This window comes from Mercenaria mercenaria, chromosome 6 (genome assembly GCF_021730395.1).
Source record: "Mercenaria mercenaria strain notata chromosome 6, MADL_Memer_1, whole genome shotgun sequence".
Classification (NCBI taxonomy): domain Eukaryota; kingdom Metazoa; phylum Mollusca; class Bivalvia; order Venerida; family Veneridae; genus Mercenaria; species Mercenaria mercenaria.
In genome coordinates, this window is record NC_069366.1 from 51673896 (window position 1) to 51686983 (window position 13088).

General features: G+C 37.6%; 1 protein-coding gene across 1 annotated transcript; it reads left to right on the forward strand.

Moving 5' to 3' along the window:
• The first annotated feature begins 422 nt into the window (after window positions 1–422).
• LOC123548907 (60S ribosomal protein L13-like) lies at window positions 423–11429 on the forward strand. The gene is made up of 4 exons (XM_045336542.2): window positions 423–709; window positions 8305–8478; window positions 9068–9224; window positions 11317–11429. Exons 1-4 carry the CDS (start codon window positions 464–466, stop codon window positions 11382–11384), a joined length of 645 nt encoding a protein of 214 aa, XP_045192477.2. The 5' UTR covers window positions 423–463; the 3' UTR covers window positions 11385–11429.
• The last annotated feature ends 1659 nt before the right edge of the window (window positions 11430–13088 follow it).

Consider the following 13088-nt stretch of genomic DNA (forward strand, 5'->3'; position numbering starts at 1 on the left):
CTATAGATTAATTCAATTCTAATATGCCCTTAATCTAAAACAGTAGATAAAATATAGGAGCACTCTTTCTTGGTCGCAACATAAACATTGATGTCATCGCACGTTAACGTGACGTCATTTTAGCGTAAGCATGTTTTAAAATAAACGAGCATATTAGAATTGAATTTATTTCATATTCGCAACAAAACCAATAATTTCATAGGAAATTTCCTCTGGCGCACCATTTTGGTCCTTCGAGTGTTTGACGCCAGTGGAGATATTGCCCTTTAATTAAAAAAAAAACTATTTTTCCTAGATCATGTGGAATTAGTTGTACCTGTGGCCTACTCCATTTTGGTCAAGTATCCCAGAACGAGGCTATTTTTATGGCCTGTAGGTATGTTTAAATGTCTTGTAGTAATGATGAAAGCAATATTAATTAAAATCGGTAAATAGTACATTTTGATGTCTACTTGCAGCAACCATGGCCCCTAAAAGGAATAATGTTGTGCCCAATGGGCATTTCCACAAAGATTGGCAGAACCGTGTCAGGACCTGGTTCAATCAGCCCATGCGAAAGAAGAGGCGTAGGGCAACAAGGGTCAAGAAAGCAAGAACAATAGCACCAAGACCAGTTGCTGGACCTCTGAGACCTGTGGTTCGCTGCCAAACTGTCAAATACAACACCAAGGTTCGAGCTGGTAGAGGTTTCACACTGGAGGAACTGAAGGTATGAAAACTTCACAAAAAGAAATAGAGTTTATATAACAAATTAAATCGCAAAATGATATGTTTGAGCGCTGTTTTGTTTTTGTTTGTTTTTAGCTCACCTGTCACAAAGTGACAAGGTGAGCTTTTGTGATTGCACATCGTCTGTGCGTCCATGCAACCTTAAACTTTTGCTTGTGACCACTCTAGAGGTCACATTTTTCATGGGATCTTTATTAGCCCACCATCATCAGATGGTCCGTCCGTCATTCCGTCCGTCCGTCCATTAACAATTTCTCGTTATCGCATCTCCTCAGAAACTACTAGGGGGATTTTGACCAAACTTTGTCAGAATGATGTATTGGTACCCTAGTTGTGTCCCCCTGAAAATCAGACTGGTTCAACAATTTATGACTGAGTTATGGCCCTTTGTTTATTTCTATATTTTACATAGATTTATATAGGGAAAAGCTTTGAAAACCTTCTTGTCCAAAACCACAGAGCCTAGGGCTTTGATATTGGTTTGAAGCATCATCTAGTGGTCCTCTACCAAGATGATTCAAATTATTTCTCTAGGGTGAAATATGGCCCCGCCCTGGGGGTCACGTGGTTTATATAGACTTATATAGGGAAAAACTTTGAATAACCTCTTGTCCAAAACCACAGGGCCTAGGGCTTTGATATTTTGTATGTGACATCATCTAGTGGTCTTCAACTAAGATTGTTCAAATTATACCCCTAGGGTCAAATATGGCCCCGCCCTGGGGGTCTTATGGTTTACATAGACTTGTATAAGGAAAAACTTGGAAAATCTTCTTGTCCAAACCACAAAGCCTAGGGCTTTGATACTTGTAATGTAGCATAATCTAGTGGTTTTCTACCAAGTTTGTTCAAATTATCCCCCTAGGGTCAAAAATGGCCCCGCCCCAGTGGTCACATGGTTCATATAGACTTATAAAGGGAAAAGCTTTTAAAATGTTCTTGGTCAATAACTACAACATTCAGATTTGGACCACATGTATATTTTTGAGTGGCAAGATGAACCTTGACATGAGTTGACCTTGATTTTGACCTATTGACCTACTTTCACATTTCTGTAGCTACAGCCTTCAAATTTGGACCACATGTATATTTTTGAGTGGCAAGATGAACCTTGGCATGAGTTGACCTTGATTTTGACCTAGTGACCTACTTTCACATTTCTGTAGCTACAGCCTTCAAATTTGGACCACATGCATAGTTTTGTGCACTGGAAAAAACTTTGACTTTGTTTTTGACCTAGTGACATACTTTCACATTTTTGAAGGTACAGGCGTCAAATTTGGACCATATGCATAGTTCCATGTTTCAGAATTAAATTTGACATTGATTTTGACCTAGTGACCTACTTTCACATTTCTCAAGCTACAGCCTTCAAATTTGGACCACATGCATAGTTTTGTGTACCAAAAAAAACTTTGACCTTCACATTGACCTAGTGACCTACTTTCACCTTTTTGAAGGTACAGGCTTCAAATTTGGACCACATGCATAGTTTTGTATTCCGAAATAAAATTTGACCTTGATTTTGACCTAGTGACCTACTTTTACATTTCTCGAGCTATAGCCTTCAAATTTGGACCACTTGCATAGTTTTGTATACCGAAATGAACTTTGACCTTTACATTGACCTAGTGACCTATTTTCACATTTTTGAAGGTACAGGCTTCAAATTTGGACCACATGCATAGTTTTGTATTCCGAAATAAAATTTGACCTTGATTTTGACCTAGTGACCTACTTTTGCATTTCTCAAGCTACAGCCTTCAAATTTGGACCACTTGCATAGTTTTGTGTACCGAAATGAACTTTGACCTTAAGATTGACCTGGTGACCTACTTTCACATTTCTGTAGCTACAGGCTTCAAATTTAGACCACATGCATAGAATTGTGTACCGAAACAAACTTTGACCTTGACATTGACCTAGTGACCTACTTGATATTTCTCAAGCTACAGCTTTCGAATTTGGACCACATGCACACTGTTGTGTATGGAAATGAAATTTGACCTTGAGCTAGTCAGTAAGTCTTGAAATTTGGAACACTCAAAAATGGCACATTGGTGGGCGCCAAGATCACTCTGTGATCTCTTGTTAAAGTTGGTCAGAATGTTCATCTTGATGATATCTAGGTCAAGTTCGAAACTGGGTCAAGCACTGTCCAAAACTAGGTCAGTAGGTCTAAAAATAGAAAAACCTTGTGTCCTCTCTAGAGGCCATATTTTTCATGGGATCTTCATGAAAGTTGGTCAGATTGTTCACATTGATGATATCTAGGTCAGGTTCGAAACTGGGTCACGTGCCTTCAAAAACTAGGTCAGTAGGTCAAATAATAAAAAAACCTTGTGACCTCTCTAGAGGCCATATTTTTTATGGGATCTGTATGAAAGTTGGTCTGAATGTTCATCTTGATGATATCTAGGTCAAGTTCGAAACTGGGTCAACTGCAGTCCAAAACTAGGTCAGTAGGTCTAAAAATAGAAAAACCTTGTGACCTCTAGAGGCCATACTTTTCAACGGATCTTCATGAAAGTTAGAATGTTCATCTTGATGATATTTAGGTAAAGTTTGAAACTGGGTCACATGCGGTAAAAAACTAGGTCAGTGGGTCAAATAATAAAAAAAACCTTGTGACCTCTCTAGAGGCCATATTTTTCATGGGATCTGTATGAAAGTTGGTCTGAATGTTCATCTTGATGATATCTAGATCAAGTTCGAAACTGGGTCACATGCAGTCCAAAACTAGGTCAGTAGGTCTAAAAATAGAAAAACCTTGTGACCTCTCTAGAGGCCATACTTTTCAATGGATCTTCATGAAAGTTAGTCAGAATGTTCATCTTGATGATATCTAGGTCAAGTTCAAGACTGGGTCACGTGCCATTAAAAACTAGGTCAGTAGGTCAAATAAAAAAACCTTGTGACCTCTAGAGGCCATATTTTTCAATGGATCTTCAAGAAAATTGGTCAGATTTTTTTTATTTTGATGATATCTAGGTAAAGTTCAAAACTGGGTCACATGAGCTCAAAAACTAGGTCACTATGTCAAATGATAGAAAAAACGACGTCATACTCAGTTCAAAACTGGGTCATGTGGGGACGAAACCATTGCAGGACCATCATGGTCCTCTTGTTTTAATGGAGGCTTATGTTTGGGCCCTTCACATTCCAAAATTCCACCCTTTTTCACAAATCAATTATTTACTTCCATTGTTTAGTGAAGAAATAATGTATAGAAAAACCGTGTTTTAACATTATTAATACATGAAAAGAGGTTTTATGTATGTCCCGATTTTGAGTGTATTAATTTTGTAAAACACGATTTTTCTATACATTATTTCGATTCTAATCTACCCTTTATCTAAAACAGTAGTAAAAATACAGTAGTGCTCTTTCTTGGTCGCAACAAAGACATTGTCGTCATCGCATGTTAACGTGACGTCATTTAAGTGTAAGCGTATTTTAACAGATACATGCGTATTAGAACTTTAGTTATTAAACTTTATTTTGGGCAAGTTACAACTTCGTGAATATTTTTGGGGCTCTTTCAGTGATTTTTAGCTCACCTGTCACAAAGTGACAAGGTGAGCTTTTGTGATCGTGCGGTGTCCGTCGTCCGTCCGTGCGTCCGTCCGTAAACTTTTGCTTGTGACCACTCTAGAGGTCACATTTTTCATGGGATCTTTATGAAAGTTGGTCAGAATGTTCATCTTGATGATATCTAGGTCAAGTTCGAAACTGGGTCACGTGCCGTCAAAAACTAGGTCAGTAGGTCTAAAAATAGAAAAACCTTGTGACCTCTCTAGAGGCCATATATTTCACAAGATCTTCATGAAAATTGGTCAGAATGTTCACCTTGATGATATCTAGGTCAGGTTCGAAACTGGGTCACGTTCCATCAAAAACTAGGTCAGTAGGTCTAAAAATAGAAAAACCTCGTGACCTCTCTAGAGGCCATATATTTCACAAAATCTTCATGAAAATTGGTCAGAATGTTCACCTTGATAATATCTAGGTCAAGTTCGAAACTGTGTCACGTGCCATCAAAAACTAGGTCAGTAGGTCAAATAATAGAAAAACCTTGTGACCTCTCTAAAGGCCATATTTTTCATGGGATCTGTATGAAAGTTGGTCTGAATGTTCATCTTGATGATATCTAGGTCAAGTTCGAAACTGGGTCACGTTCCATCAAAAACTAGGTCAGTAGGGCTAAAAATAGAAAAACCTTGTGACCTCTCTAGAGGCCATATATTCCATGAGATCTTCATGAAAATTGGTCAGAATGTTCATCTTGATGATATCTAGGTCAAGTTCGAAAGTGGGTCACGTGCCATCAAAAACTAGGTCAGTAGGTCAAATAATAGAAAAACCTTGTGACCTCTCTAGAGGCCATATTTTTCATGGGATCTGTATGAAAGTTGGTCAGAATGTTCATCTTGATGATATCTAGGTCAAGTTCGAAAGTGGGTCACGTGCCATCAAAAACTAGGTCAGTAGGTCAAATAATAGAAAAACCTTCTGACCTCTCTAAAGGCCATATTTTTCATGGGATCTGTATGAAAATTGGTCTGAATGTTCATCTTGATGATATCTAGGTCAAGATTGAAACAGGGTCATGTGCGGTCAAAAACTAGGTCAGTAGGTCTAAAAATAGAAAAACCTTGTGACCTCTCTAGAGGCCATACTTGTGAATGGATCTCCATAAAAATTGGTCAGAATGTTCACCTTGATGATATCTAGGTCAAGTTTGAAACTGGGTCATGTGCCTTAAAAAACTAGGTCAGTAGGTCAAATAATAAAAAAACCTTGTGACCTCTCTAGAGGCCATACTTTTCATGGGATCTGTATGAAAGTTGGTCTGAATGTTCATCTTGATGATATCTAGGTCAAGTTTGAAACTGGGTCAACTGCTATCAAAAACTAGGTCAGTAGGTCTAAAATTATTAAAATCTTTTGACCTCTCTAGAGGCCATATTTTTCAATGGATCTTCATGAAAATTGATCTGAATATTCACCTTGATGATATCTAGGTCAGTTTCAAAACTGGGTCACGTGCGGTCAAAAACTAGGCCAGTAGGTATAAAAATAGAAAAACCTTGTGACCTCTCTAAAGGCCATATTTTTCATGAGATCTTCATGAAAATTAGTGAGAATGTTCACCTTGATGATATCTATGTAAAGTTCAAAACAGGGTCACGTACCTTCGAAAACTAGGTCAATAGGTCAAATAATAGAAAAACCTTGTGACCTCTCTAGAGACCATATTTTTCAATGGATCTTCATGAAAATTGGTCAGAATTTTTATCTTGATAATATCTAGGTCAAGTTCAAAACTGGGTCACATGAGCTCAAAAACTAGGTCACTATGTCTAATAATAAAAAAAAACGACGTCATACTCAAAACTGGGTCATGTGGGAAGAGGTGAGCGATTCAGGACCATCATGGTCCTCTTGTTTTACTTTTTTTGCCATACCTTTTAAATTGGGAATTTTTAGTGCGATAAACTTCAAAATTGGAGAAAATTAACAAAACTTAATAAAGAAATCATTTTGAAAAGTTTTATTTTAAGGTAAATTTATTTCATTCAAATATGCACTGAGGTTGAATAGACAGGACAGACAGGTTATTTTCTGATGGCTCAGATAGCTTAGGGTCACCATGAGCTTCAGTTGATTTCTGAGGGTCATTTTGTGGGGACTCAGATTTCTTGGACAGATCACTTTGCTTTTCTGACGTTTGATTTGAATTTGATTTCTCTTTAACTTTACCAAAAGATGTTCGATGTCCGGAGTACCGATGGCGTGTTTAAGTTTTATTTTCTTATAATATTTGGAATTATGCGACATTTTCCGATCATTTAGGTAATTTTCTAACATTTTTTTCCGACTCATTTTGACGCATGAAAAAGCGTTTAGCGACCGTGATGAAAGTCATACTAAATGCCCTACTATGCCGTGACCCGTTTTATGTAAACAACACGCTTCGAATTGGCAACAAAATTCTGCGCATAAACCATAATTAGTCAGCATTTTAATGATTATTTGCATCGTTTTAGTTCAACTTTCACAAGAAATCAATCTACAGTCAAACTCGCTTTATACGAACTCATCCGGACCTAAGAAATATGTTCGTATCAAACGAAATTCGTATTAATGAATGTATGACCAGATAATTTGTCCGAGCAATTTGGGCAGTATCACCGGTATCGTCGGTGAACAGATTCCAATATTATGATACATGAAAGTAGTTAATAGTTTTAAACTGATTAAGTTAATTCATTCAGATAACATTGAAATTACTCAAGAAAAGTCATACTTAAACAGGTAAAACTGTAATAATTTAAATTTTAATGTGCAGTCGAGGTCAAGAGTGCCAAATTATATCCACCGCCAACATTGTAGCTTGTACTATATAACAAGCATTCTAAGAGGTATAAAAGTTTGTATATTTTGGAAGACACAGCCTACCTGTATCGACACTAGAACGTCAATAATGTGTTTAAAATTATTTACACCTCTTTAAATCTTGACCTGTTAATTGATTAAATTATTTTGTATTGACATGATACACAAAGGACCGAGGTGTTTGTTTGTGAATAGGTGTGAACTACTCCATTGTCCAATTACCAAGCGGCACAAGCTTGACCATATTATTATTTTCAACACATTTTATAACGGCCCTGACTTCTAAAATTAATTCGTATCAAAGATGGAAAAGTATAATATTTAAGCTTATTGGGACTTCCAAAATGTGTTCGTATCTACCGATTATTTGTATCAAGCGAGTTCGCTATTACCGAAATACTTTTACAAAGAAAATAGAAGGACTCGGCTGGGGAATTCGGACTTTCTTCGTTTAATCCGAAAATTCGTATCAAGCGAGTTCGTATTAAGTGGACTCGACTGTAATTGGGGAAAATCATCTCGTTTTGGGAATTTTTAAGCATTTTTTGGGAATTTGACCATTTTTATCAGTTGGGAAGATGCCGAATTTCGGAGTCAAATCGGCGCAAAAAAAATCACTTTTTAAGAAGAGGGTGTATATTGTTTTGCACATCGTTGGTTGATGTCTTTCAGTTGATCTGTATTTAGATCAATAGCGAGAGAACGCATGGTCTTACAGTAGTCAGACTTCATAGAATAATTCCCTGTGATCAGTAGCTGATGCTTCCTGTCCCACAGGGCAGATATTCGTCCCCATTCCCAAAGCCAATTAGGCTCCATTTTTCCCAATTTAAAGCAAAAAATTGCCCATTTTCATTACCTTGGATATTTAGATTTTTGTCAAGCACGCTTGCGGTGAGCACGACTTAGTCGCCACTTTTGACAGTTGGAGGTCAGATTGAAGTTTGTCCGGAACATTTCTTCATGTATGGTGGGATTTTGATGTAACTTGGCCTGAATGCGCCATTTTGAGATAGAGTGTCATGTACAAGAACCAGGTCCCTAGATCTAAGGTCAAGGTCACACTTGACAGCTGACAGGCTCGGCATTCTGCCCGTGGACATACTTGTTTAAAAAAGTTATTTACTTTGCAAATGTGTATCTCGGCTCAAGTGTTATAGTACTTTGTATTTTCAGGCAGCTGGTGTGTACAAGAGGCAGGCCTTGGCCATTGGTATTGCTGTAGATTATCGTCGTAGAAACAGATCTATGGAGTCCCTCCAACAAAATGTTCAAAGATTGAAAGAATACAAGTCTAAATTGATTCTGTTCCCCAAGAAAGCAAGCAAACCAGCCAAGGGTGATGCCACTGTAAGTTTTAATCTTTCAGTATTAAAGTAGCCAAATTTGGTTTCTATTGTATTTAATTAGGAAGACCTCAGTGGCTAATTGAACAGATCACTTAACTGTGGGTGTAAGCATCTTTAGGGTTAAAATTCATTTCACTAAGAAGTACTTTTTGATCATATTGTACAGTGACACTTGTACGATTTCTCACGGGCATTTTCAGTTTGCAGATGGGTATACTCTGTTTTGAGTGGGTAGATAATTTAGATAGTTTGCTTTTCCCACTCAAGTTTGTCAGGAATAAAGTACATCTGGATTCTTCCTAGACCATTGCGGCTCACATGTTGCTATATAATGAGAGATGAAGATCTAAAGATAGATGTTTGAAATTGTTCATAGTGATGATGAACATGATGGATTTTTTCCAAGCTTTGGGTGAACAATTCATGTGGAGGAGTTGTGTAGTCATGGTTCATAATCCAGGAACTGCAACTGAATAAACTGGCTGCTGTTGCAAAAATGTTGTTGAAATACTGTAAATGACATTAAAATCACAACATTTACTAATAATGTGTTTTTACTATAAACATCACATTCAACATCTTTATTTCAGGCTGAAGAAATCAAGATGGCCACACAGTTACCTGGCACAGTTATGCCGATCAGACAGTCTATCCGTAGAGAAAAGGCCCGTGCTATCACTGCCGATGAGAAACGTTACAACCCATATGTTGCTCTCAGAACTGCCAGAGCCAACAAGAGACTTCAAGGTAAGGAATCATAGATTTGAAGTACAATATATTTATACCTTTTACGTTGCCAGTCTGCAGTTGGATACAGATAAAACGTTTTATTACTCCTCTTAGTGGTGAAAATGTTGGCTGATAACAGTTTTTCTGAAGCAGTAATTAAAGATATTTATTAACATTTTATGCCACCCTTTAAAGGAGTAGGTACAATGTATAACATTTTGATCATGTCTGTCTGTCTGTAGATCTTGAGAGGTTAAATATCATTGGAAGATTTATACTTATGGACTGTACATGAACCTTAAAGTTTTTAGGGTCAAAGGTCAAAAGTCACATTGATCTTAAAGCTGAAATGTTTCTGCCTTGTTACTGGAGGAGGTTTGGACCTACATTGGTCAAACTCCATTGGATGATTGGTCATGGTCATTGGATGACCCCCTTGATTATGTGGTCATTATGTCAAAGGTAAAGTTCACAAAGTCCGTACTTCCTGATCAGAAAATGGAGAAGGCTTGGGCAGACAATGGTCAAACTCCATAACGTGATTGTCTGTGATCAGTAAATGATCCAAACTATATTAAGGGATCAGTAGGTTAATGGTCAGGGTCATCTTGACCTTCAGACAAGAAAAAAAACACGTTTTCTGCTCAATAACTGAATAAGGCTTGCAACGATAGAGATAAAACTTGAGGCTTTAGTCACAAGATGACTCTTTATACCCCCAAAAACGAAGTAAGCTTTATCGGTTTTCATTGTTTCCGGACAATAACTCCTGAAAGGCTTGACAGATTTAAATAAATTTTGGTACACAAGTATAACATTATAAAATAGAGGTCAGTAGGTCAAAGGTTGAACGGTTTTCCAAATGATAACTTGAGAACGCTTGGGCCAAGGATCATAAATTATGATACACGGGTGTTACATCATATAAAGTACAGGTCACGTTCGACTGAGGTCAGTAGATCAAAGGTCAAGGTCTCAATGACCAGGAACAGTTGAACGGTTTCCGGATGATAACTGGAGAATGCATGGGCCTATGATCATAAATTTTGGTACACAGGTGTAACTTCATGTTCAACTTTGAGATCAGTAGGTCATGGTCACAATGAACCGGAGCGGTTAAATGGTTTCCGGATAATAACTTGAGAACGCTTGGGCCTAGGATCACAAAAGTTGAACAGAGGTTGGTCATGACCAGCATATGACCCTGATTTATATTGAGGTCAAAGGTCAGGTGACCCAGAACAGTTAAACCATTTCTGGACAAAAACTTGAGAACGCTTGGGCCTAGGATCATGAAAGTTGATAGGAAGGTTGGTCATGACAGCAGATGACATCTATTGATTTTGAGGTCAGTAGGTCAGAGGTCAAGGTCACAGTGACCCGGAACAGTTAAAACGTTTCAGGATGATAACTTGAGAATGCTTGGGCCCAGGATCACGAAACTTAATGGGGAGGTTGATCATGACTAGAGATGACCCCTATTGATTTTGAGGTTCGACTTTGACATTGGCCTACTTCCGTGACAAGGCCGTATAGTAGGGGTATAACTCATCACTCCTGTGACAGCTCTAGTTGTGGTGGTGATAGTGTGGGAGGAGGGGTTAGTAGGTGAAAGGTCACGGAGACTGACGGCAGATTCTGATCATTAACTGGAAAATACTTGACACAGTTGTCAAGCTTAATATGATTGCATAGTCTCAGTAGATGGCCGGTTACAGGTCAAGGTCAAATTGAGACTGAAAATAGTTTCTGATCAGTAAATGGAGAAAGCTTAGACTTATGACAATTACACACTTTCCTCCAAAAACTCATTCTCAGGGGCATATGTGTTTTGCAAATATACATATTGAGGTAAAATGGTATTTGGGTCATGAACAAAGGCTTTATGTAAACAGGCAAGTGGTTTTGCATACTGTCATATATTATGTGCCTTGTTTGTTATTCTTCACAATTTTCATTTAGAAAGAAGCCTAGAATTATTTGTCGGATCACATTATTTTTCTGGCTACATGTATAATTTATCAAATATTTGTATTTTCAAATTGCAAGTGACTTAGTTTCATTTTTGTAAAATTTGAATGTATGCCTCATGTAACTACTTTGATTTCAGGTTACAGAGAAAAGAAGGCAAAAGAAAAGGCACAAGAAGATATCCCCTCCGCTAAAGGCAAAAAGTGATCTTGATGTTACTTGTACAGTCAATAAAGAGAAAAATTATGACAAGCTTGTTTTGTGTGTTTCTTCTCCACTAACAACCAGAGATTCATAGCTTAGCTTTTTAGCTCACCTGAACCAAAGGGTTAGATATTAGTATAGGTGGATGGTCTGGCGTCCTCCATCCACATATTCATTTAAACATCTCTGAAACTACTGGTCAGAATTACACCAAACTTGGTCAGTAGCATCCTGGCATGGCCTTCTATCAAGTTTGTTCGAATGGTTCACCTTGGCACCTTTTAGGGGCTGCCAGAGCTAAAAAAAGAAAAATCTTTTAAAAACAAAAACATATCATGAATCGCTTGATGGATCTTCATCAAACTTGATCTGTAGCATCATTATAAGGTCCTGTCACAAGTTTTATCAAATGGGGGCATTAGCCCTTAACGCTAGAGCCAAAATTAGAAATACCTTTACGTGACTTGATCTTATGAACTGCTTGAAGGATGTTCATAAAACTTGGTCTGTAGCATCATTCTAAGGTCCTCTCACAAGTTTGTTATCCCCCGACGAAAGTAGGAGGGATATAGTTTTGGCATTGTCCCTCTGGAGCCATATCTAGGAAATGGTTGGGAATATTTATTTAAAACTTCATATACCTGTTCACCACTATGAGTTCTTGTGGCCCGTCAAGTTTCAGTCAGATTGCCCAAGTAACACCAGAGTTATGGCCCTTAGAAGTTTCTAGTGTTAACTATATAGGGTACTATAAATATTGCAATTTCTGCATCATAACTGGATATATTTGACCTAGAACTATGAAACTTAAACAGAATTTAGATCACCATAATGTGGTTGTGTACACACAATTTCGTTTGGATTTATTTGTAAATTAAGAGTTATTGCCCTTTAATTGTATAAAAATCCACATATTTGTACATAACATACCATTTGGTAGAATTTTATGAAATTTCTTTCATTCTTTTCCATGAAAATTTATTGTAAACAGTGAAGTTGTGTACCCACACCTGGTCACCCCCTTACCTTGATCATTCCCGACCCCACCACCCCCACACAAAAAAATCATTCCTTATTTTAGATTTTTTTCAAACAAACTTCATATACATGTTCACCACTATGAGGTCATGGGGCCCATCAAGTTTCAGACAGATTGCTCAAGTAACGCCAGAGTTATGGCCCTTGGAAGTTTCTAGTGTTGACTATAATAGGGTACTACAGATATGGCAATTTCTGCATCACAACTTTTGATATATTTGACCTTGAACTATGAAACTTTAACAGAATTTAGAGCACTATAATGTGGTTGTGCACACACAATGTTGTATGGATTTCTTTTGTAACTTCAGAGTTATTGCCCTTTAATTGTCTAAAAATCCACATATTTGTACATAAAAAACTTATTATTTGACAGAATTTCATTAAATTTCTTTCATTTCTGTGAACATTTATTATAAAAATGTGAAGTTGCACACACCCACACCTGGTCACCCCCCCCCCCCCCCCCCCACCCCCCACAAAAAAAATCTTTTTTTTTTCATTTCTTATTTTAGATTTTTTTCAAACTTCCATGATTATTTATCAACATACAAGTTGTACCATTCTCCACCCAGTCATGCCCACCACTGATCATGCATCCTCTGCCCCCCTCCCCCCACACACACACCAACCACTCTTGTACCCTTTTTAGCTTGACTATTCATAGAA

Bases quoted from the DNA above. Each gene is read 5' to 3' on its own strand.
- LOC123548907 (XM_045336542.2), top strand. From the start codon at position 464: ATGGCCCCTAAAAGGAATAATGTTGTGCCCAATGGGCATTTCCACAAA. The intron at 710-8,304 runs GTATGAAAACTT...TTGTATTTTCAG, and splicing joins TCACACTGGAGGAACTGAAG to GCAGCTGGTGTGTACAAGAG. The intron at 9,225-11,316 runs GTAAGGAATCAT...CTTTGATTTCAG, and splicing joins AGCCAACAAGAGACTTCAAG to GTTACAGAGAAAAGAAGGCA.